This window comes from Jaculus jaculus, chromosome 1 (genome assembly GCF_020740685.1).
Source record: "Jaculus jaculus isolate mJacJac1 chromosome 1, mJacJac1.mat.Y.cur, whole genome shotgun sequence".
Taxonomy (NCBI): Eukaryota; Metazoa; Chordata; class Mammalia; order Rodentia; family Dipodidae; genus Jaculus; species Jaculus jaculus.
Window position 1 is genome coordinate 304508370 of NC_059102.1, and position 26861 is coordinate 304535230.

Here is a 26861-nt window from a genome sequence, read left to right on the forward strand (position 1 = left end):
AGACAGGAATCAGAATCCAGTGGAACATAAGTCATTTTTTGTCCCAAGTGTACTTGCCAACTAATGAATACATGGACTTCAGTTCTTATGGCATCATACAAGAATGGATCAGAAACTAGATTCATGGACCCAGCAATAAGATAGAAGAAGATACCTTCTCTCTCTGAAGAGTAAAGTAGGAATCCAAAGAAAGCTTTCCTTGGGCAAAGAATAAATTTATAGTCCAAATACCCAATATCTGGTTCCCAAGAAACCTTAGGTCAACATTTAATGCGTAAATTCCTTCTGAAAGCTGGGGTACAGGTAAAGTTAAACAATACTCTCTTATTTTTTTCTTTTTTTAAGGTAGGATTTTGTTCTAGCCCAGACTGACCTGGAATTCACTACGTAGTCTCAGGGTGGCTTCAAACTCACAGCAATCCTCCTATCTCTGCCTCCCAAGTGCTGGAATTAAAGGCGTGTGCCACCACACCTGACTACACAATACTTCTATAAGTTTTGTCCCCTGAAATCCACCATGAAGAGGCTGTATATAACTTAGTGCCCACAAATAACTAGGGGCAATTTTGAAGTCTTAAAAAGAACAACCACCACCACCACCACCAAAAGCATTTAATCCCAGCACTTGGGAGACAGAGGTCGGAGGATTACGGTTAAATCTGCAGCCACTCTGAGACTACACAGTGAATTCAGTTCAGCCTTGGCTAGACAGAGAACCTACTTGAAAAAAAAAAAAAAAAACCCTGAAATATACCAGAATACTCCATACTTCTTATAAGGTCTACTCTCAGAATAAAGTATTTTATGAGAGCTTAATCTGGTAGGGTTTTATGAGTCCTATCAGCCTGGAGGAAGAAAATACCCTCAGCTCCCTCTAGTCAACATGCCCCATATAAAGGGGAGGGGATTAAAAGGGAAGATTGAAAACTACTGGAGAAGTTCCAGTATAAGGGGACAGAATAACAGAAAGAATAGAAATAAAGCCTAACTGTAGAACTGCAGAACACTCCCTGCTACCCCAACCTTACTAGTACATTGAGATTATTTATCCTATAAGTACATCATGTCTACCTTGCAACCAAAAAACTATAATGTGGGGCTAGAGGGATGGCTTAGTGGTTAAGGCGTTTGCCTGCAAAGCCAAAGGACCACAGTTTGATTCCTCAGGACCCATGTCAGCCAGATGCATAAGGGGGCGCATGCATCTGGAATTTGTTTGCAGTGGCTAGAAGCCCTGGCATGCCCATTCTCTGTCTCTCTCCTTCTTTCTCTGTCAAATACATAAATAAATAAAAATATTTTTAAAATTACAAGGTATCCTAAAAGACACAAATAACCAACCAACCCACCCACCACCCAGTGTGAAGAGCCTGAAACAGCATTTCAACTACAGTCAGATACGGCAGGCAAGAATCCAAGAATTATCAGCCTTAGACTTTAAAATTACTATTAACTAAGGACCAAATGAAAAAAGTTGACAACATGAAAGAACAGATAAATAATGTAAACAGAGATGAAAGCTGTGATAAACAATCAGAAAGAAATTCCAGAGTCTGGCAAGAGTAACAGTAAAGCTTGCCCTTGACAGATGTACAAGTAGACTGAACATGCTAAAGAGCCCTGACTCTAAGGATATGACAACAGAATCTTCCAAGATTAAAAATTAAAAAAAAAAAACAACAGGTATTCATCAACTATGGGACAGCTAAGTAGGTTAGGTTATAAATTTAGCTTAATGTAAGAACCAGGATAAGATAGAAAAAAAAAAAAAACAGAAGCAACATTTGGAAAGATTCACGATTTCCTGGAATTCTGGTTTTTGAGGGACAATCATATGTAATTCCTTTTTTATGCATTCTTCAAAAGAGAGGAAAAAATATTTTCATTTACAAGTAAAAATGTAGGGAATTTCTTGTCAGGAGACATACTTTGCAAGCTGTCTTGTAAGAAATGTTGCAAGAATGTTGTATTCAAATTGCCTTGAGATATGGTATTATTTCCAAGTATGCATGGATTAATTATAAATCTACACAGCAAACTTTAAAATAACCATTAAAATAAGTTAAAAAAGAATAACATATATTAAGAAAGAGTGAAAGGAATCAGATATAAAATGCTCAATAGTAATCACTAAGGGCAGAAGTAATGCAGGAAAGAAACAATAGGGTAATGAAACAGTAACCAATTGAAAAAAATGGTATTGGTCTAATTATCTCAGTAATATTTTAAAAATCAGTAGTCTAAATAAACCAGTTGAAAGAGTATCAGAGTGAATCAATAAATAAGATTTGTCATTTGAAACACAGAAGAGCTATATTTATCTGAGACACAGCAGACTTTAGACTTTGATAAAGGGTAATAAATAATGATAAAGAAGTCAATACTTCAGGAAGACATAATAATCCTTAACATGTATGCATTTAATGAATCATTATAATATGTGAGGCTAAAACTAATAAAAATGCAAATAGAACACATAATTCCACTATTATAGTTGGACATATTAGCACTCCACTGAGAACATATCTAGCAAGCAGAGGTTTGTAAGGTCACAGGTGAAATTTAATTATAACAAATCTATTTCATTTCTCTATACTAGCAATACACACACTACAACGAAGATACACCATATTCTTTCAAAACTAATTAACAGTCAAAGCAATTAACAACCAAAACACCAATACATTGTTTTTTATGAAACCTTTAATATTGTGGCTCAAAACTACATGTAAATGCAAACTACATGTAAAAGCAATGACCAAGACAAGTACCTGATTGATACCATGTAAATTTTGTATTGACAATCCTATTGCAATCATTTGGAGGATCTTAAATGGCCTGCAAAAGCTCATGTGTTCAAGGTGATGATAGTGCTATTAGATCTGCTTCCTGTCTCTACCTTTGCTTTTTGGCCATCATAAAGTGAGCAACTTTGTTTTATCATGTTTGCAGGCATGATGTCCTGCCACATCCCAGAAACAATGAAGTCAACTGACCATGGACTAAAATCTCAAATCAAGAATGAAAATAAAACTTTCTTCCTCTATTCCTCTCTTGCTGCTGTGACAAAATACCTGGCAAGAAAAGGGAAGGTTTTATTTGGCTCAGAGCTTATGGGTACAGTTCATCATGGCAGCAGAAGCATGCAGGGGGTCACATTTTACCGATAGTCAGGGAGCACATAGTGCTAAACACTGGTGCTCAGCTCACTTCCTCCTTTTCTCAATTTAGGACCCCAACTCATGGACAATGTCACCTTCAGTTAGAGTGGGCCTTCTCACCTGAAACCAATGTAGAAACTCCTTCACAAGTCCAGAGATTTATCTTAGTGAGTCTAGATCTAATCGTGTTGATAATCACTATTAACTATCAGGCCCCACCCATTTAAAAGTTGTCAGCTATTTTGTCAGATGTAAATCTGACTACACCTAACATTATAATACATACCCCAATAAACCAATTCAAAGTGGATTAAAGATCTAAAAATCAAAGAAAAAATAGTTGGAAAGAAATACAAGAGAATCATCTATAAAAAAGAAATAAAAAATTTCTGGAGGACTTCTGGTAAAATGGCAGCATAGGAGCCATGCCAAACCAGTCTAGAGAAGGATTTAAGTAAAACCACAGCAAAATACACTCTTCTTTCAAAAAGTGAAGGTTTACAGATTATTATCAGCCACAGCAGAGAAGAAGAAAAGACCAAGGTCTACCAGCAAGGAGGAAAGCAGCTCTGTGTGCCTGCCTGGCCCAGCACTGAGCTGCAGAAGCAGACCAAACATCAGGATTTTCCAATCACATCAGCCTCCTTGCAAAGTCAAGAAACCCGAAGGGAAGACATCAGAGACCAGCTGAGGAGCTGCTTAAGGGGATACAGGTGGGACCAGCTAAGCAGTTCCAGTACATCTCCAGGCTTCCTGCACTCTACCATCCCCCAACCATCAGAACTGTGAACCTCGGGAGAATGCATTCAGCCCCCCTGCAGCAGAACATCCAGCACAGCTGATCAGAACACCAGATCTATAGTACAACATGGAGGGACCAAGGTGGGCACTCAGCATTGGTGAGATTTGAAGCCACCCCAAAAGGTAACAAGGCCAACTGACAAAAAATAAGCAGGTACATAGGCCTGTAGTGGAAGTACTAATCTCTCTTTCCATGTCAGGGCAGGTTATGGGTTATATACTCTTGGCTGGCTTTGCCGTTCACAATTAAGCTATATTTGGGGGTCGAGTATTGTCTTTGATGCTTTCAGAATTATAGGGCCTTTGTCTTTTTCTTCTGTTATTATTGGAGGCAGGATCTGATTCAGACTCAGGCTGACCTGGAACAGATTTCAGAACAGAATTCTCAACCTCCCAGATGACAGGATTAAGGGTGTAGAGCAATACAAACCCTTAGGGATTTTGGCTTTATAAGGTTATCTGTTTGTTTTAATCCCCACACTTGCATACTCTGTGCTGGTTTTTATTGAATGTGTATATTACTTGTATTTTAGAATTTACCAGTAAATTGTTCCACCCAGCCTACTAGAATACTTGAATAGCAGGCAAACACACCACCTAGAATTACTTCTGAGGTTTGATAGGAGTATAAGAGCTACACATGGTGCCTTAAACTCTTTGCCTGAAGGTATATAAAGTTGGATTCCCACATCTAAGAACACTACAGACAATTAGAAAATACAAACATCAAATCAATTCAGGATGGAAAAAATGCTACATACAAGAAACACAAAGAATCAAGACAACACAACCCCACAAAAGTTATAAATCTGTCAGAAATGACCACCAATCAGACTGTTTTAGAAGAAATTCCTGACAAAGATTTCAAAAAAATGATTTTATCCATACTCAGAGAAATTAAAGAAGAAATCAAAGGAGAAAATAAACTCCTGAAAGAGAAGACAGGAAACCAGCTTAATGAAAGAAGGAGGTCATTACAAAACATGAGTAAGGAAATAGAAATACTAAAGAAAAAGTAGGCAGAAATTCTAGCACTGAAAAACACAGTTTTAATCAAATAAAAAACTGCGGAAAGTCTCAGTAATAGAACAGATGAAGGAGAGAACAGAATATCTCAATGAGAAGACCAGGTGGCAGATCTAATACAGTCCAACAAGGAGAAAGACAAGCTAATAGGAAGGTACAAATGGAAATTTCAAGATATTCAGAACACTATGAAAAGATCAAACATAAGAATTCAGGGTATGGTAAAAGGAGAATTTCACTTCAAAGGCATAGTAGATGTTTTCAACAAAATCACAGAAGAAAAATTTCCCCAAATTGGGAAACAGAAGCCAATAAAAAGTCTCCCAACTAAAAAATGTTCAGGCCCAGATGGACTCACTGGTGACTTTTATCAGACCTTCATGGGAGAATTATCACCACTGATTCTCAAACTTTTCCATGGAATAGAAAAGGAAGGAATTCTACTGAACTCCTTCTATAAAGCCAGCATCACCCTGATACCAAAACCAAAGACAGAACAAAAAAAGAAAATTATAGACCAATCTCCCACATGAACATAGATGCAAAAATTCTCAAGAAAATGCTGGCAAACAGAGATGTGCCGTACGCGCCCCCGCAGCGGCCGGTGCCTGTGGGCCGCACGCCACCCTCTGGGAGGCGGCGCGCCGATGTCTCCTTCGACTTCCATGGGCGCTGCATGGCCACCTGCTCCAGTGACCAGAGCGTCAAGGTCTGGGACAAAAGTGAAAGTGGAGATTGGCATTGTACCGCTAGCTGGAAGACACATAGTGGATCTGTATGGCGTGTGACATGGGCTCATCCTGAGTTTGGACAGGTTTTGGCCTCCTGTTCTTTTGATGGAACAGCTGCTGTGTGGGAAGAAATAGTAGGAGAGTCCAATGATAAACTGCGAGGACAGAGTCATTGGGTGAAGAGGACGACTTTAGTGGATAGCAGAACATCTGTTACTGATGTGAAATTTGCTCCCAAGCATATGGGTCTTATGTTAGCAACCTGTTCAGCAGATGGTATAGTAAGAATATATGAGGCACCAGATGTCATGAATCTCAGCCAGTGGTCTCTGCAGCACGAGGTCTCCTGTAAACTAAGCTGTAGTTGTATTTCTTGGAACCCTTCAAGTTCTCGTGCCCACTCCCCCATGATAGCTGTAGGAAGTGATGACAGTAGTCCAAATGCAATGGCCAAGGTTCAGATTTTTGAATACAATGAAAACACCAGGAAATATGCAAAAGCTGAAACTCTTATGACAGTCACTGATCCTGTTCATGATATTGCATTTGTTCCAAATTTGGGAAGATCTTTCCACATTCTAGCAATAGCAACCAAAGATGTGAGGATTTTTACATTAAAGCCTGTGAGGAAAGAGCTTACTTCCTCTGGTGGGCCAACAAAATTTGAAATTCATATAGTGGCTCAGTTTGATAATCATAATTCCCAAGTCTGGAGGGTGAGCTGGAACATAACGGGAACAGTGTTAGCATCTTCTGGAGATGATGGCTGTGTAAGATTGTGGAAAGCGAATTATATGGACAATTGGAAGTGCACTGGTATATTGAAAGGTAATGGGAGCCCAGTTAATGGGAATTCTCAACAGGGAAATTCAACTCCTTCCCTTGGCTCAACTATTCCAAATCTCCAAAATTCACTAAATGGATCTTCTGCTAGCAGAAAGCACAGCTGAGCGCCAGCTAACTGGATAACTCGGGTGTTTTGCTGCTTGTTGCATGCACACAGGACAGGAATGGACAGTCAACTCCTTTCCCCTTCCCCAGCGCCGTTTGACCTCTCCCAAGATACACCAGCAGCCTGTTCACTACTAAACCCAGCCCAAAAGGCCTTTCAAAAGACAGTGCATATCAGTTTTTGTACTAGTCAGTTTATTAACACTATTTAGAGAGGTTTTTGTTTTTTGTTGAGAACTCATCACCAAAACCATTTTTTGAAATGTACCTAAAACTAGCTTAGGTTTAAACACTGAAATGATAGGCAGCTGGGAGGAGGGAAAACATAATTTTATTCCGTTTGGAGAATATAGGTGTATTTCATTTTCTAAAACAATAAGCTAAAGTAATGAACTTTTGTAATTTTAATTTGAAGATTGAATAAATATTTTTCATAAAGATTGTTTTGAGTGCTAATTGCTTACCTTTTGTAGAATTGCTTTATATGTGATATTATTCCATTCAACTGTCATTTTCTTTGTAATTTTATTTTTTAGTTTTAGTAAAGGAGTAAGTTATTCAAGTATCTCTGGGGTTGAGATGAGAGTGATTTGGATGTACAGTTCGAAGCCCAGTAGAGCATTGCATCTGGTCCTGTTTTATGTGGTAGTAAAATAGTGGAAATATTGTGTGAAGCTCTTGACTCATTATAGAGCTGATGCTTCTAGTATGTGCATGACTATTTTTATGGTGTAACTATGACTTGATTTTCTTTAATATACAATTTGAAGTATCAGAAGTTTTGTTAAAAGTGCATGAAATTAACATTCCACATCTTAGGATTTTCTTTAGTTTGCTGTTTCAGTAAGTTCGTGTCCTCTAAAACTCTGATGACAATGCTATTAAAATCTTCCATTTACTAAGATACATAAACATTACGGGTAAGTTATAAGATGGTAGAATAACAGGGCATAATCATTCTTTCAGCCTTTTTACTAGTCAAAATTCTGTAACTATTCTAAGGTCTTTGCAGAACTATAAGTGTTTAATGATTATCTTCCTTCAAAAGCTGTTACAGTAGTCAGCTTGACTTTGTGAAAGTGTATTGGAATTAGTTCTCAGTATCATGTTCACACTGAAAATATGTGCCTACCCTCACTACAATGTGGCATTGCTCAAAATTAAAAGAGGATATGTAAACTTTCAGAATAACATCAAATGTGTAAGAAGATGAGAAAATGTTTTAAATTTATAAAATTAATGTCTTTGTAACATACTGATACTTTTTTTGACATTCTGTTTAAGAGATTGTGTTTTTAAGTTTGTGTACTTCAGCAGGAATGGGTGTGCCATGACCGCTGGCTACTGCAAACCAACTCCAGATGCATGTGCCACCTTGTGCATCTGGCTTATGTGAGACCTGGAAGCTTAGGCTTCACAGGCAAGCACCTCAACCACTAAGCCATCTCTCCAGCTAGAAAATGTCAATCTTACGAAAGGCAATCTACACATTCAATGCAATCCCCATTAAATTCCAATGACATTCTTCACAGAAATAGAAAAAGCAACTTCCATTTGGAAGCACAAAAACCCCTCAAATAGCCAAAATAATTTTGAGCAACAAAAATAAGACTAGTAGCCTCACCATATCCAATTTTAAGCCATACTACAAAGCCATACTAACAAAAACCAGCATGGTACTGGCACACACACAGACACGTAGATCAATGGAACAGAACAGAGGACCCAGATGTTAATCGAGACAGCTACAACCATCTGATTTTTGACAAAAGCAGCAAAAAATTCATTGGCAAAAAGGCAGCTTCTTCAACAAGTGGTACTAGGAAAACTGGATATCTATATGTAGAAGTATGAAAATAGATCCCTGTCTCTCTCCATGTACAAGAATAAAGTCCAAATGGATAAGGGACCTTAATATCAGACCTGAAACACTGAAACTGCTAGAGGAAAAAGTAGGGCGGAGACCCTTCAACATATTGGCATAGGCAATGACTTTCTGTATATAACCCCAGTTGCTTGGGAAATAAAACCACTAATCAACCACTGGAATCTCATGAAATTACAAAGCTTTTGTACAGCAAAGAACACTGAATAGAGCAAAGAGACTACCTACAGTATGGGAGAAAATCTTTGCCAGCTATATATCCGACAGAGAATTAATATCCAGAATATACAAAGAACTCAAAAAACTAAACAGTAAGAAATCAAGCAACCCAATTAAAAGTGGGCTATGGAAGCTGGGCATGGTAATGCATGCCTTTAATCCTAGCACTTGGGAGGCAGACGTAGGAGGATCACCATGAGTTTGAGGCCACCCTGAGACAACATAGTGAATTCCAGGTCAGCCTGAACTAGAGTGAGACCCTGCCTCAAAACAAACAAACAAACAAACAAACAAAAAAACCACACAAACCAAAAAAAAAAGAAAAGAAAAAAACCAACAGGAATATGGAACTAAATAGAGTTCACAAAAGAAGAAATACAGATGCATATACACATCTAAAAAATAGTTCTACATCCTTAGCCATCAGAAAAATACAAATTAAAACTACTTTGAGATTCCATCACCCTCATGTAAGAATGGCTATCATCAAGTAAACAAATAACAATAAATGTTGCGGAGGATGCAGAAAAAGGGGATCCCTTCTACACTGTTGGTGGGAATATAGTCTGGTACAACTATTGTGGTAATCAGCATGTAGGTTCCCAAGACAGCTAAAAATAGATTTACCATATGATCCAGCTATAGCACTCCTAGGCATATATCCTAAGGACTCTTCTCACTACCTTAAGAGATACTTGCACAACAATGCTTATTGCTGCTCTATTCACAATAGCTAGGAAATGCAACCAGCCTAGGTGTCCCTCAACAAATGAGTGGATAATAAACATGTGGTACATTTACACAATGGAGTTCTATTTAGTGGTAAAGAAAAATGAAATTATGAAATTTGCAGAGAAATGGATGGCTCTGGAAAGGATAATACTAAGTGAAGTAACACAGGCCCAGAAAGCCAAATGTCACATGTTCTCTCATATGTGGATACTAGTTACTGTTTGGACTTGTGTGTGAGTTGGAGTAAAAACTGGTAGCAGAGGCCAGTAAGCTAGAAAATGGTTATAAGGGAGGGAGGAGACAGGTGGACTTAAAGGGATGGTATTGTATTTAGGTAAGTAGATGGACAGATTACTACAAGTAGAATGGCCTACATGAGGTCATGGGAAGAGACTGAATAAAAGGAGTATGGGGGGAGAGGGATAATCAAAGTTTGGGATATTGTAAATAAGCCACATGATAACCTACTTTTTTGGATAATGGCACACCCAGAAGCCATAGTCTATTACTACAAAAATTTCAGTGCCAGGAATGGGATACCTTCTACTGAGTTGTTGGCCAGGGATGTCCCTGATGCCCCCAAAGCATAACAGGCTATTGTCAAGGCTCTTGGTTTCCTACCAGGAATAGATGATAAGACCCTATTGCTGAAGACTCCACATGCCTGGGCTGCAACGTTAGTTACCAAGAAATCAAACTGAGGATGAGCTGAAAACCTTCTCCTGGTAGACCAGCTGACAAAAAGTAGAAAAAGCTGCACTGCATGCAGCCTTATAGGAGACAGAAGCCATCAGTGGTGAAAACAGTGGGCATTGGAAGTATCAAGTTTCACCAGACAGGCCAAATACTCCCATGGGTGCAATAGTGACGTGTCTGTTATGGGGAAAACCCACTGCTCTCTAATTGGACTGGAGACTCACTCAATGGTAGAGATTACATGCCTGGTACTGCAAGCCTAATCAAAAGCCTATGGTGGGGTCATGAGTATGAGGAGTGTAATGCCTGTTTTTTTCTGGCTAAATGCATGTATTATGCTCACCAAGTGCCCTATAAGCATTGTACTTAATGTTCATACCTATATGTTGATGGTACTCCCACCTTTGGTTAGAGAAGCTTCTGTTTTCAAAATGCAGTGGCCCAAAAGAAACCATAGCGCTGAGAAGATGTGATGGAGGAATGTTCGGCACTGAAACATCTCTATCACAACTTCTAAGGCTCAGGATCCATTGTGGAAGAGGTGGCAGAAAGAATGTAAGAGCTGAAGGAAGGGTAGAACTGCTTACAGTGCAATCAACCAGACAGAAACTGGCCTTGGTATCCATGACCTTGCAGTGCCCGGCACTATCTTCACATAATAATAGGAGAAAAAGATGATGACATCAAAATAAAAGAGAGATTAATGGAGAGAGAGAGAGAAAGATAGAGAGAGAGGATATGACGGGAGTGTAGATTTGTGAAGGGAAAAGTGGGGGAGAGGAGGGAATTTTTATGGTTTATTGTCTGTAAGTATGGAAGCTGTCAATAAAAAAAAAAAAGAAAAAAATCTGCTTGAACAAGATATAAAGAAGCACTATCACGATGGGAAAATTTCATTGGTTAAAAGTAGAACTAATTCTATTAGCAGGTACAAAGCCTACTACTCTACTTAACCTTAAAGAGTGAGTTAAGAAAAAAAAAAAAGACTAGAAATGATAAAAAAAAACCCTCATATATTTTATAATCATGGAAAATGTTAATAAAAATAAAAACCCTCAATATATTTCTTAGCTGCTCAAATAAGAAATGCATGCACTCAAGGCATAATGGTACAAAATTTGCAATACTGTTACTAATAAGTGGAACAAATGAAGCAGCTAGTAGGAGGTCACACATAGCTGATGATATGGCAAATTCATACCATACTCGAGCAAACTGTGTGGCAGTATTTACTAAAGCCAAACACACACAAGCTCTATGACGAGCAATCCCAATCCCACACCTGTTGGTAGATGAATATACACATTAACTAAGATATGTTATACCCTCAATGAAAACATTTCAAAGGTAAATGAATAACATACAGCTTATTTGTATAACTGAGTACTTTACTGTAATTAGAATAAACATACAGAACTATTCTCATTATCAGTGAATCTCACATTATTTAGAAGTTAAACTACTATCTACCCTGGGAGGGAAACAGCACAAAGTAGTTTTTGAGGTGCTGGACAATATACTGATTTTCAGTCAGGATGCAGTTTATACAGACCCACTGAGCTTAGAAAAATTCATTAAGCTTACATTTGATACTTCCTTGCATTAAATGCCTCCACTAAAAAATTCATTATGAAAAGGGGTATTGGGCTGCAGAGATAGCTTAGAAGTTCAGGTGCTTGCTTGTAAAGCCTGGGGGCTCAGGTTCGATTCTCCAGGACCCACGGTAAGATAGATGCACAAGGTTATGTGTGCATCTGGAGTTTGTTTGCAATGGCTAGAGGCCCTGGTCTGCACATTCTCTCTCAAATAAATAAGTAAAATAAAAATCTTTTTTTTTTTAAGAGGTATCAATAGAAAGAAAAGAGTAAGAAGGATAAAATGATCTGTGAGCCCTAAGTACATTTGACTTAGACTAAGTCTGGAAAGTTGGGTGGTAGTTATAGATTAGTGAAGTTTAGGAATGATTATTTGATGATTTAATTAACATAATCATGCAGCCCAGCTACTAAAAACTTAAAAAGGGATAATAGCCAGAAATTATTAAGATAGTATGCTACAATGAAAGATAGAATTAACTGGTTATTTTAATATTGCTATGACTATATAAATTTCTAAACTCTAAGTGTCTTAATAAACACTAATTATAAAGGTACTGAGAGAGGAAAATTATCAGTTGGTACAAACATCTATTCGCTTAAATGTAAGCATTTACTGAATGCTAGCCAATGGGACCCAGTTAAACACTCTGGGGTTATAAAAGAAAGATCAGATTTTTGTTTAGAGAGTGCCTCACAGTCCTAAACTAGAGACAAAAAGGGTCCTACCTGAACAGGAAGAGGAGGCAGAAAAGCACAGGATGCTATGGGAGCACATTCAGGTTTTCCATATCTGTTGAACTGTCTCAAACATCCCTTTCTAAAAAGAAATACTTCTAAACAGGAGCATGTGCAAACAAAACTATCCATTGCTAATTAAATAAACTAAGACCACCCCCTCCCCACCCTTTGGGTTTTTAAAGGAATAAAGAGGCTTAAAATGTGAAAATGATACAGTGGCTTTGATTTAGCAAATGCACAAATGAAACTTGTATTCATTTTCTGTGGCAGATGGTCACAAACACATACATAATACTTATGCCAGAAGTAAGGTAATTTCATGTTTAGAAATATACATCACATATCCACAAAAATTTACCTTCTTTGCCAGCGAACTGTAGAGATTTGGATCTGATGAGTGGAAATGAAGTTCTTCTTTTCAAATTCATATCATCATAAGAAGAAAAACATCTAGCATATTAAGAAAACAGCATTGCACTCAATGAGTATATGACATTTTGGTTAAATGGAAGATATTAAGAAATATGTGTATCACATGGGGCTTAGTCTAAATAAATGGGTAAAACAAATATCCTTATCTAAAGGTACTATGTTAATCTATAATCTGATCTACCTATGAGCATCTTTATCAACCCAAATGCCAAGTATTTCAAAGGTGTTAGAAATTTATTATGTTTTTCCCCATTATTATAAATCAACACAGCTATTATCTCTAGGCATAAGACCTCATCTTACCACAACAGTGTTGTTTTCAACATTGTGGTTTCAACAGAGAAATTATCTCAATGTGCCTTTGCTTGCTCAAAGTTTCTCAAAAATATAAAAACCACAGTGAAAGTTGGGCATGCTGACTCATGCCTTTAATCCCAGTACTTGGGAGGCTGAGGTAAGAGTTCACCGTGAGTTCAAGGCCAGCGTGAGCTAAACTGACCTTGCTTCCAAAAAACAAGCAAACAGTTGAAAAAGTAAACTATTCAATCCAATCCTGGCATTACCTTCTAGGGCTTGGATATTGATTACTTTTAGGGAGCTTTGAAATATAATCTCCACCAAATTGAGACGTGTTCCGGCAACGCTGCATACAAAGCATCAATCCCAACACAACACAGAGAACCAAAGATATGACCAGATAGCTCTGACGATCTGCAACCTGTGCCAAAAAGTTAATAATTATTACAAGAAATCATTTGAGGTAAAATACCTAAACAGTAATCATTATAATAAATCATATAACGGAATACAGTGAAACCTAAAATTCAAAGAACTAATCATTTTAAACATTTTTTTCAATATATTTCAAAAACCAAATTCTTTGGAAATGAAATAAAGAATCTTTTAAAATGTTTTCCCTGCTAATTCTTTCTTTGAAAAAAATTTTTAAACATATGGAAAAGTTGTAAAAACAGTACAATAAACATATTTATACCTACACCTACCAATTGTTAACGTTTTTCCATTTGCGCTATTTCTTCCTCAGGGATTAAAACATGCACCTTCCTACGGCCTTTCTCACTGTGTAAAACTGAATCACTCCTTATTCATTCAGTTATAGACGGCCAAAGCCAAGAGGTCATCCTTATTTCCTCATCCCCACATACCCTAAGATTTCATCAAGGTTAATTTTTCTACCTTTTAAATGTATTTGAATTCAATTACTTTGTACCATTTTCCACTTCTAAAATCCTAATCCAAATCAATTTTACTCAAGTTATTTCAGCTGCCTAGTAAGTACCTTTCTATTTCTGCTCCTGCTACCCTTAATAGCAATTCTCAATAGGGAATTCCACAACATGGTAAACATCACTGATAAGTCAATAACATTTAATACTTTCCAATGCTCAAAATAAAATTAAAACTAGAGATGACTTAGCAGTTAAGGCACTTGCAAAGCCTAAGGCTCTAGGCTCAATTGCCCAGTACCTACATAAGCCATATGCACAAGGTGCTTCACGCATCTAGAATGCTTTTGCTAAAGGCTCTGCCATGCCCATTCATTCTCTCTCTCTCTCATAAATAAATGAAGTATAAGAAAAATAAATTAAATTAAAACTAAATTTCCTCCACAGTTCTATATGACCATGAAGGCCTCTGTCCAATAACCTGAACTCCTTCCTTAGCCTTACTGATCTTACCTACCCCCTTTTGTTCCAGCTGTACACTGCCTCCAAACACATCATATAATTAATAACTTTGGGTCCATTTAACCTAGCTCAGCCAACAGCAGGATGTTCTTCCAGGCACTGTGTGATTACAAAATACCTTTTTGTTTTTCTCGAGGTAGGGTCTCACTCTAGCTCAACCTAAGCTGGAATTCACTCTGTAGCCCAGGCTGGCCTCAAACTCACAATGATCCTCCTACCAAAGCCTTCTGAGTGCTGAAATTAGAGGTGCATATTACCATGCCCAAATTGTTACTACTTTTTTTTTTTTTTGGAAGTAGGGTCTCATGTTAGTCAAAGCTGACCTGGAACTGGAATTCATTATGTAGTCTCAGGTTGGCCTCGAACTCAAAGCCATCCTTCTACCTGGGCCTGTCGATTGCTGGATTTAAAGGTATGTGCTGTCATGCCTGGCTAGCTAAATACTTTTGAGTTCTTATTTCTAATACTATTTTCCACAGAAATACTTCCAATATTACCTGCTGAATTCCTTACTAGTACTATTACCCTGCAAACCTATAACTTTCTTCACAGCACTTACACAGAATAGAAACTGTCATGTTTATACACTTATAATACATACTTTATCCCTCTCCAGAATGTATACCTGTGAGGCCAGGAGCTACTTTTACGATATTGAATACTTATCTGTTCAGTGAAACTTTTACTTTGCTAATAAACTTTACACACACCTGGATTAATCACGTATTTCTATCCTTTTTTTTTTTTTTTTTTTTTTTTTTTTGCAAAAGACCTGACAGAACTGGCCTTATGTATGCCTCACAGATAAGACCTAAATTAACATATTTTACAAAAGGCTATTATATTTCCAAAACTTTATAATGTCATATTTTGGTGTTCTAAAAAGTTCTCTATAACTGATAGCCTTGACTGGCTAAAGTTTTGAGATATCATGTTCATGTTTCTAAGCCTTCTCTTCTGATACCTTCCAAAAGTGCCCTGTTCCTTATAATAGCGGTGGCTTAATAATTACCTCCCGTTTTAATTCTGCTACAGTTGCTGATAAATTTGAAACAAGCTGTGTCATGTTGGTCAGCTGTGCCTGTAGTAACTGGATGGCTTCAGTTTGCCGCTGATCCTGTGATAAAAGATTATGTTTTATCTATACATTAACTACATTATACATTCCAATAAAACATATCTGGGAAACCTACTAACTTCATCCAAAATGTATTTATAAGAAGACCTTAATGAATAAATATTATAGACTTGGACTAGAAGTTAAAAAAACCATGAAACACTTCCAAGAACCTGGGACTGTGTTCAACATTCTACTCAAAAAGGCTTCTCTCCCCACTCACTGCTACAATGCCTACATAGAAAACTCTTAAGATTTTTGCAGTTTAGGGCTGGAGGGATGGCTTAGCAGTTAAGGCATTTGCCTGCAAAGCCAAAGGACCCAGGTTCGAATCTTCAGGACCCACATTAGGCAGATGCACAAGGGGGTGGACATGTCTGAAATTCATTTACAGTGGCTGAAGGCCTTGGTGTGCCCATTCTCAAGATGTAACAGTCAATGCTCAAGAAACCTTTTTCTAAGGGAGTCAATGCTGCTAACACTTTTTACCAATTAGAGCCTACAAAATTTAGTGAATAATTACATAAAGAGAAAAATGTTCATTAATAGTCATTATGGAAAGAATGTGCAAATTCCTTAAAAAAACTAAAATATAATTTCCCTATGATTCAGTCATTTCTATACTCCAGTATATCATGCAAGATAAAAATCATTATATGAAAAGGTACTTTCATTTCTATGTTTACTGCAACACTATTAATAAATAGTTAAAATATGTTATCAACTTAGATGACTTTCAAAGAATGATGGATAAAGAAAATGTGCTATTTATTTCCACAATGATATGCTATTCCATCATAACTAAGGAGGAAATCTTGTTGCTCAGAGCAACATGGATGGAACTAGAGGTCATGACCTCAAGTGAAATTAACTAGACACATAAAGCACAGAAAGATGTAGAGATGGCTTAGCAGATTCCCCCACATAAGCCAAATGCACAAGGTGGCACATGCATTGGAGCTTGTCTGCAGAGGCTGGAGGACTTGGTCCACCCATCTCTCTCTATCTGCCTCTCTCCCTCTCAAATAAAAGACATGTATCATATATTCTCACTCATTTGTGTAAACTATAAGCTTTGTGTCAAAATGGAAAGAGATAGTGACTCCTACAGATAGGGAAAGAACTTGAGGAGGGAAAAGAAATACAAGTTCAATAAAGGGCACCCAAACACAGTTGAGTGAGGAAGAATCACTTCTAGTTCATCTTTAGCACAGTGAGAAATTACTGGTCAAAATATGCTATGTTTCAGAATGATGGAAGAGTACTAAAAATGATCGAAGCAATTGACAGAAATGGTAATTACCCTGATTTGAATGCTACACAGTACATGAGCAAACTCTCTCTCATAAAAATGTACAAACACCACATTGCAAGCAAGCATCTTTAAACACTGAGCCACCTTCTCATCCCAAATAGCAGGCTGCAATATAAAAAAGTAAATACACCTGGTGTATGGTGGCACAAGCCTTTAATTCCAGCACTCCGGAGGCAGAGGTAGGAAGATCGCTGTGAGGTCAAGGCCACCCTAAGACTACACAGTGAATTCCAGGTCAGCCTGGGCTAGACCCTACCTGGAAAAACCGAAGGGGGTAAAAAAAGAGTAAATACAAGATGAAGAAACCAACCTGTTCTTCTGCTATTCTTGAAGTATTCTGAAGTTTTACTATTGTTTTATTAAAAGCCTTTTGCATTTCTTCCATTTGTTTTCGATACCTAAAGAGTAAGAACTGGTTTACATTAAATTTCATTTCTTCTTCATACAGTACTGGACACATAGTTCTGATCTTGATATATGACATGAATCCACTTTTCTTAAATGACTTTCTTAAGACTGTGCAATACAGTAACACAGGCAAGGTATAACTAAGAGGTCCTAAACACCCAGTCTATTCATCTCATTGCTATGTAAAAATGTAATGATTTCTGTAATTCCTTTAGGGTAACTTGGAGTGGGGAAAGAAAGTGTGTATCCCCCCACAAATACATTTTACCAAAAAAGTATATGCATAAAAAAGGAAGAAACCCACTTTAGGAAAAAAATGTCTACTTAAATGATATCCAATGTAGTCTCAGGCTGGTCTTGAACTCACAGCGATCCTCCTACCTCAGCCTCCAGGGAGCTGGGGGATTCAAGGTGTGCGTCACTATGCCTGGCTACAAATGACATAATTTGTAGAACTTCAACTTAAGAATATGATGAAAATGTGGTTTTTCAAGACTTTTGGACATTTGGTGCCCTAGGTGATTGCAAAATACTGGCTTGGGGGGTGAGGGGGGATTACTGAGGACAGAGTCTGGACAGTTGTGGGACAAAAATTAGTACACAGTTTTAAAAAATGGAGCACTGTGCCTTGAGTCTTAATCACTGCATAAGTGTATGGGCACTGCTTTGGCACTTAGCAATACAAGGATTACAAACATTAGAACTGGGATTCTATGGCCTGTATAAAGTACACAGTTTATAAATTTTGCTTAACATTCACTCTTTGTCTTGATATATCTAAGCTTATAAATGTTACCTGGTCAATTTCCACTATAAGCTTTAGGTGTCTCTCTCTCTCTCTCTCTCTCTCTCTCTCTCTCTCTCTCTATATATATATATATATATATATATATATATATATACACACACACACACATACACACACAAACACACACACACACACTTCTCATGTACCTGCTGGGAAATCAATCAGTAAAAATAGCTAAAGAAGAGAAAAGAAAGTGAAGCCAGGCATGCTAGTACATGACTCTAGTTCTAGTTGTTCGAGAACTGAAGTAGGAGATAACTTGAGCCCAGAAGTTCAAGCCTTGTCTGAGCAACTCATTAAAAAATAAGGAAAGGAGAAAGTGGGTTACAATAATTCAAACTTCCAAGTCCTATTAGTGTAATCATAAAGGTGCTGGGTCAATGGATACTACTTCTAAAACAAAAAGAAAGACAATCAATTACATAAGGCTTTTGATCACAGGCTTTCCTTCTTTAGCTGACAGTATGCTTACTTATAATGAGATAATTAAATCTCCTCCTGTAATCGATCATACTCAGCTATGAAACTTACCCTGTAAAATGTGTTGTGCTTACCTTTGGCTAAGCTCCTCCAGATAGCGACCACTAAGAGACATATTGACTTCTAAGGCTTTAATACGATTATTAAGTCGCATAAACACTGATTCCTTTTGATTTGACCCATGTATAAGATTTCCATTAGCATATCCCAGATCAGTGGAATTTTGCAATTCAGCATAGAAATCTGTGGCTGTCCTCTGTAATCCTTTCAGAAGGGCATCTTCTGGAGACTGTTCATCCTCTTTTACTTCAGACATTGAAGAAGGATCCACAACCGGGGTCAGAATTGGCTTTGGTATGTCAGCTATATTCAGTTTGCTATCCCCATCTTCACTGTTTGGAACAGTGGCTGTGTTTAAAGGTGGTACTACTGTTTCAGATACTTTTGTGATAATTTGCATGGAGGTCACATCTTCTTTGACAGTGCTGTCCATTCCCTCATAGACAGCAGACACCTTCTCTACAGAACTGAAGCTCTCGGGTTTTTTTTCTGTTTCACTATCAACCTCAACAGAGCTCTCATGGAGAATCACTTGTGATGGTGTATACCCTGTTTCATGCTTAGCAGACTCAGATCCTCCTATTTGAGAAGATGAATTGATTTCTGGAGTAGTAGCTAAGAGAAGAGACTGTGAAAGAGTATGAGGATGGCTTGGCTCAAGTTCAATTACATCCACAGTGTGATTTATCAAATCAGCTTGGTTCATACTACTTAAATCATCAAGAACAATAGTTTCGGTTTCTTTTTCTACATACTTGCTGTCCAATTCTCCACTTGGAGGTTGCAGCACTGAAATGTCTACTGAATCTGCAGGAAGTAATAATGGTGGCTGAGCTGACACACTATCATCTTTCTTCATAGCAGCTCTGTTACGCTGCCGATAAAGTGCAATTCTAACTGAACACCATTTATATACGTACTCTGAAAAGCTGGAAATACAACAAACTGTCGTCAGCTCACTACAAAGGATTTGTGTCTCAGACTCAAACCAGGATGATGATTCATCTTCCTGTTCACCACTGCCCAAAAGGGTCACTGTGGATGGACTTGTTTCCTCCTCTTCCTCTTGAACTAGTTGTACAATCGGACTTTCTTTGGGGGCATCCAGTGTTGATGGTTCTGTGCCATGAATATTTACTTCGGTGATTATCTGCCTACAAATGTATATATCATAATTACAAATCACTTTAATAAGAAATCTAAAGTTAAAGCACATTTAAGGAAAAAATACATTACATATAAAATAAAAACTGGGATTACAGAAGAAATGATAAGCACAAAAACGTACTCAAATATTACATTGGATAAGTCTTTCCCCTATGAAATGTTTTCATGATAAAAAATATTACTCAGAAATGGTAACACAAAGTCCACTTACCAAGTACTTAACTTGGTGACTCAAACCACCATATTTACCTTATCAATCTTGCTTTCTTGTAATCTGGTAAGTCTCTAGATAATACTTGCATTACCTAAATGTACAGTGTCCTTTTCTTTACATAAACACTTATTAACTCTTTAGGATTCTTACCTACCACTCTTTAAAGATATATATAAGTTACCCAACAGCTGGAACTAAAACCCAGAATTCTTAATTCTATCTTCAAAAAGCAGCTATCTTTCTAAAAATATTTCTACAGATGATGGAAGGAATTCCAACACATATGAGATTATATGCTTCAGGGAAATGTAATCTTAATATCATCTAGGCTAATTTTCTTATTTAGAAACAAATACTTGACCACGTCTATAAAAATTCCTGGTTTATCATCAACAGTGCCATTAATTCTATAACATTATTAGCTTACTATGATAATACAAATGCCACAAAGTACATTTCTTCACACACACATTTTCTTACTTTTAAAAACCACTACCAGGAAATGTTTCCAAATACAAACTATTGCCATGATTCCAAACACAGAAGGGATAAACAGGATTTAAATGGGGAGCTTTCAGGGCTGGAGAGATGGCTTAGCGGTTAAGTGCTTGCCTGTGAAGCCTAAGGACCCCGGTTCGAGGCTCGATCCTCCAGGATCCACGTTACTCAGATGCACAAGGGGGCGCATGCATCTGGAGTTCGTTTGCAGTGGCTGGAAGCCCTGGCGCACCCATTCTCTCCCTCCCTCTCTCTCTCTCTCTCTCTCTCTCTCTCTCTCTCTCTCTCTCTCTCTCTGCCTCTTTCTGTCTGTCACTCTCAAATGAATAAATAAAAATGAATTTAAAAAAATAAATGGGGAGCTTTCATTTTGCTGACACCAAAATTCTAAACAGATCAAGATAAAATATGATTCTCTCAATAGAAAGTTATCTATAGCCACATAGTAATACATACTATGTGGCAGATCACTTATTATCCACAAAAACTGTGGAAGTAAAAGAAGCAATGGCTGAAGGGAAAGAAGAAAAACTACATCTAGCAAAAATATTAAGTTACATACCACTATATGTAATCAGAGTCATATTAAAAAACAGAAAATAATTTAGCTTTTTGTAGTAACTTTTAGCAGTCACATCTCATATTAGATTATTTCATTTTTATTTCCCCCAATGGATTGCTATATAAAACAGTATAAAATAAAGAAGAGGCAAAAATTATGCAAAGGTGTCTATTAAGGCTGATGTGAAGGTACACACCTGTATTCCCAGCACTTGGGAGGCAGGACAGGAAGATCACAAATTTGAGTACAGCCTGGGCCACACAGAAGGAATCCTGTCTCAGTACTATTCTTTCCTTCCTAACAGAAATGGTATCTATTAAAAAGCCAATGAGGAGAAGTTAAAACTGTCTCTGCTACATGGGCCTGTTGTGGTATCTTATATACATATACATATACATACATACACACACACACACACACACACACACACGCATATATATATATATATATGCATATACATATATATGTGTGTATATATATATATGTGCTTGTGTGTGTGTATGTGTAATTAATAGTTTTTAAAACAAAGGTAACATATTGTTAGCTGAAAAATCCTAGTTACAAGATCAAGAACAGCAGCTACAACTCCACATAATTAGAAACAAGAGGAATGACTCCATCACTAACAGATTCCCTAGCTCCTTTCAGGAACCAGTAACACATGCTGTAGTTTCTTCCCAATCACCCAGTGAGTATTTTCAGTCACTTTCAGATTAACAGGAAGAATGTAAATATCTTACTGTGCTCTTCAAAGCACAAAAATACCATGTTCAAATCAGTATGGTACTTAGGAATTATAGTTCAGGGCATATCCAATGAAGTTTTCATTACTACCCTAAAATATTTAATGTTCAAGTAAACTCTCAAGTACAATTCTTAAGAGAAAAAGGGGCTTGAAAAGTTTTACACAACTGCCGGCCGTGGTGGCGCACACCTTTAATCCCAGCACTCGGGAGGCAGAAGTAGGAGGATTGCCATGAGTTCGAGGCCACCCTGAGACTCCCTTAGTGAATTCCAGGTCATCCTGGGCTAGAGTGAGACCCTACCTCAAAAAAAAAAAAAAGTTTTAGACAATAATCACACCCCATTAACCAAATCATTATGAGTTTATATTTTATTATAGATAAAACATTCCAAAACTGGAAATGTCTCCAGTAGAAACAAGCCAAAAAATGAGGATATGTATCCCTTGCCCAAAGTGCCTCACTACAAAAGGTCTATCCAAATCACTTTCAGAAAAGGAAAACCTTAAGAGTCTGCTGTATGACAAACATTATTCCAGAACTAGTGCTTTAAGTATTTTGAAGTTTTAGCTTTCCAAGACACCACACATGTAATCAATACTTTAGAACTTGAACTTAATAAAAATGGGGGCTCTCAAATTTTCTTCAAGCCTATACCTAATTATCTTTAGCAAGAAAATACTATTTATAAGAGGAAAGAATATTATAAATAATGAAAGTAATATATAATATCAAAGCAACATGTGTGGTTTGGAATGAAGTATATTTTAATGTACATGAATACTAACAAGAAGAATCAACTCAGAAGTGTTGTAAGTGGCTATAATATGACTGTCCTATTATTATTCAGACTCCATGTAGACAATCACTTTACATAAATGACAAGCTCCTTTTTTTGTACTAGTACACTTGCCTATCCATTTTAACAGAACTATATCTAATATCACAGTATGACTTACTCAGGTGATGGAACAGGAGTTGAAACAGGAGTTGATTCAGGCATTTTAGGTGCAGTTGTGGCAGTGGCATTCTCAGATATACTTTTATTTCCTATTTTAAGAAAGATGCCCATATTGAGTTCAATTTGTAAAAGCTGAACCATGAAAATATTTCACTTTTTGTTAATTTGTTAATATTTCAAATATTAACAAATATAGAACTTTATCTTACTAGGGGAGGAGACAAAGGTTTACTTCAGATTTAAAAAAAATTAAGTTCGGGGCTGGAGAGATGGCTTAGCGGTTAAGTGAAGCCTAAGGATCCCAGTTCAGCACTCGATTCCCCAGTACCTATGGAAGCCATATACACAAGGGGAGCATGTGTCTGGAGTTCATTTGCAGTGGCTGCTGGCCCTGATGAGCTGATTCTCTCTCTTTCTCTCTGCCTCTTTGTCACTCTCAAATAAATAAATAAAAATAAACAAAAAAAATCTAAGCTTCCTTACACATGACCATGCAAGATCATAGCTGTAAGTAATACATATTATTTTTTCTATGATGATCAAGGATTTAATATAATCCTAATGATTAATATGCACTGTAGACCTGAGAAATGTTATTAAAGACTTGGTAAATAAGCGGTCATTTTAAAGTTTGTACTTGGAACACAAAAAGGCATATTCTTTTTTCTCTTTGCTGGTAATACTTGCCACTATATAAATAAAAACTTATCTTTAAATAATGTTGAATAGCTTTTTGATATGTCAAAGGAAGCAAATTTGAAATACTATTATGGCATTGGATTCTCAGAAAATATATGAAGAGATAGAATCATTCCTATTATAGGTGGGTAGAATTAAAAAAAAATCAATTCAGTTGATTGCGGACAGTGGTTTACACCTGTAATCCCAGGCACTAGGCAGGCTAGGGCAGGGGGATCCTAAATTCAGCCCTGTCTGAAAACTTGAAACCTTGTCTCAAAAATCAAGCTTAAAAAAGGGCTAGGTGTACAGCTCACTGGAAGAGCACTACCCTGACTAGCTGGTGTGATGCCTGGGTTTTAATCAACAGTAATGAAAAAAATTCATAAATTTTAGGCAGTCTAAGTCCTTTTATAAAAAAAAAAAGAACTTGTGAAGTTCAAATAAACATTGATCATATACAGACTTAAATTCCTTTGGACATTTCTATTTATTAATAAAGATTCCAGTTTTCTTGGCTCATTACTTACTTGTTCTAACTAAAAGCACCCATAGAGTACCCAGCTTTTTAGAAGACCCATAAAATGATTAGGTACCTTCTGTCAAGTCTTCAGTTTTTGCTCCCAGAATATTAGCAGCAATATTCACCATATTTAGAATGGCATCTAAAACAAAATTCAATCAGAATACAATACCAATACACCTAAGTAGTATATTTAAATACCAGTCAAAAAAATATGTAACTGTCTTGTCTTTTAATCTTCTGACTAGCTGAACCATGAAAACATTTCACTATAACAAATATAGAACTTTAGTTTACTAGGGGAGGAGACAAAGGTCAAATATATTTACTACTGCAGTTAACGCCAGGCATGGTGGCGCACGCCTTTAATCCCAGCACTCGGGAGGCAGAGGTAGGAGGATCACCATGAGTTCGAGGCTACCCTGAGATTCTGAAGTGAATTCCAGGTCAGCCTGGGCTAGAGAGAGACCCACCCTCGAAAAAACAACAACAACAACAACAAAAATCTAAGCTTCCTTACACAAGATCATACAAGATCACAACTATAAGTAACGCATATTATTTTTTCTCTGATGATTATGGATTTAGTGTAATCCTAATGACTAATATGCACTCTAGACCTGAGAAATGTCATTAGAGAATAAGGAAATAAGTGGTCATTTTAAAGTTTGTACTTGGAACACAAAATGGCATATTTTTTCTCTTTGCTGATATCTGCCATTATCTAAAGTAAATTACAAAATGCAGCCTAACCTGGCGTGGTGACACACACCTTTAGTCCTAGAGCACTCAGGAGGCAGAGGTAGGAGGATCACCATGAGTTCAAGGCCACCCTGAGAATACATAGTGAATTCCATTCCAGGTCATCCTGGGCTAAAGTGAAACCCTACCTCAAAAAACAAACAAACAAAAAAAAAAAAAAGGCAGCCTAATTAATATGGGACAAAAATAAATTTTTGCTAGAATATAAAGTATAAGTTTGAACTTTTATGTTTCAGAAGGAATTTTTTTTTAAGTTTTTCAAGGTAGGGTTTTACTCTAGCCCAGGCTGACCTGGACTAGAATTCACTACGTAGTTCCAGAGTGACCTTGAACTCATGGCAATCCTCCTACCTCTGCCTCCCAAGTGCTGGGATTAAAGACGTGCACCATCACACCTGGCTCAGAAGGAATTTTTATTTAAAATGTTTTTTGTCATAAAGTTTCCCCAAACCTTATACTAAGTGCTATGTTTATCCTATTATGAAATTCAAGCATAATTCTGCCAGGCATGGTGGCATACACCTTTAATCCCAGCACTTAGGAGGCACATGTAGGAGGATCACTGTGAGTTCGAGGCCACCCGGAGACTACATAGTTAATTCCAAGTCAACCTGGACCAGAGTGAGACCCTACCTCAAAAAAACCAAAAATAAATAAATAAATAAATAAAAATCAAGCATAATTCAACATACAGAATGCACTAAGACATGAGGAAATACAATGACTAAAACCATACTTTAAATGTTTTTAAAGTTCTGTAGTTTAAACAAAAACAAAACAAACAAAAAAAACTTACCAAAACAAAGTAATTTCCTGAGTGATTACCACAGGTCAAAAGTAAAATGGTGTGGGCTAGAGAGACGGCTTAACAGTTAAGGCACTTGCCTATGAAGCCTAAGGACCCATGTTCGACTCCCCAGATCCCAAATAAGCCATATAAACAAGGTGATACATGTGCAATGTCACACATACACAAAAGGCAGCACAAGTATCTGGATTTCAATTACAGCAGCTGAAGCCCCTGGCACGCCAATTCTCTCTCTCTCATTTAAAAAAAAAAAAAAAAAGGCCAGGCTGTTGGGTTTGCTTCAAAAAAAAATATATGGTTTGTTTATTATTCAAAGAGCAGAAAAAAATTCAACTCTTAGCATATAATACTGGTGGGTTGCATAAATCCCAATTGATAATGCAAGTTTCTTTGATATCTAAAAGCTCACTGGCAAAATAGCAATGTTTTGTGGCTTTTAGCACACAAACTCTTTTGTGACTTATCTGGATGGGGCAGATTCATTAAAAATTAAAGTCATAAAATGAGTGTCATAGGTAGAACAATTTGCACATTTGGTAATTCTAACTCTTTCTCCCAACTCCCCAGCATCGGTGTATCTGGTTAATGAATTAAAAGTGGTACAAGCCTCCATAACCTTTATAGATACATGACAACCACAAAAAGAAAGAGCTCCAAAAAGCTGGTGATGGGAACAACGTATCTTCTAGGTACATGATAGAAGTTCAGAGGAAATAACTTCTATCCTACTATGATACTTGAACCTGTACTAGTAGATAATTTTCCAGCATCATATGTCCCTACAAAAGCAGTAAGATATAGCAGAGGTATGTCTCCTCCATTATTTCTTTCTTAACAGTGATTCACATGGTTTGTATTATACTTTTAATGAAAAGCAGAGATACGAGAGGACCAGTTCTAAGGGAAGAAAATCAAGCACATAAAAAGGCTAGGAGCCAGCTCATTCTGTCACCAAGACCTAATTCTGTAAATACCTCCTATATTGCAGGAGAAAATGGATCTCTGTTTTAGAAGTGACAGCTGGGCTAGCGAGATGGGTCAGTGGTTAAGGACTTGCCTGCAATACCTAACGACCCAG

At 37.2% G+C, this 26861-nt stretch overlaps 2 protein-coding genes across 9 annotated transcripts in view; one reads left to right on the forward strand and one right to left on the reverse strand.

Annotated features, from left to right (window-relative positions):
• Positions 1 to 26861, reverse strand: part of Suco (SUN domain containing ossification factor) — a 78286-nt gene that overhangs the window by 4035 nt on the left and 47390 nt on the right. For 6 of the 8 annotated variants that reach the window (XM_045148362.1, XM_045148358.1, XM_045148354.1 and 3 more), the window contains 7 exons: positions 24287 to 24355; positions 23011 to 23101; positions 18882 to 20021; positions 17422 to 17509; positions 15692 to 15796; positions 13534 to 13688; positions 12897 to 12988 (listed from right to left, as the gene is read on the reverse strand). In XM_045148362.1, coding sequence (XP_045004297.1) covers positions 12897 to 12988; positions 13534 to 13688; positions 15692 to 15796; positions 17422 to 17509; positions 18882 to 20021; positions 23011 to 23101; positions 24287 to 24355 — 1740 coding nt within the window. Of the gene's footprint in view, positions 1 to 12526; positions 12618 to 12896; positions 12989 to 13533; positions 13689 to 15691; positions 15797 to 17421; positions 17510 to 18881; positions 20022 to 23010; positions 23102 to 24286; positions 24356 to 26861 lie in introns of all 8 variants that reach the window. The other 2 variants (XR_006636862.1, XR_006636861.1) reach the window with 1 other exon arrangement.
• On the forward strand, positions 5548 to 6804 carry LOC123455126 (nucleoporin SEH1-like). The gene has a single exon (XM_045135330.1). It carries the CDS (start codon positions 5548 to 5550, stop codon positions 6667 to 6669), a length of 1122 nt encoding a protein of 373 aa, XP_044991265.1. The 3' UTR covers positions 6670 to 6804.

Coding starts and splice junctions, on each gene's coding strand:
- LOC123455126 (XM_045135330.1), top strand. CDS start 5,548: ATGCTGGCAAACAGAGATGTGCCGTACGCGCCCCCGCAGCGGCCGGTG.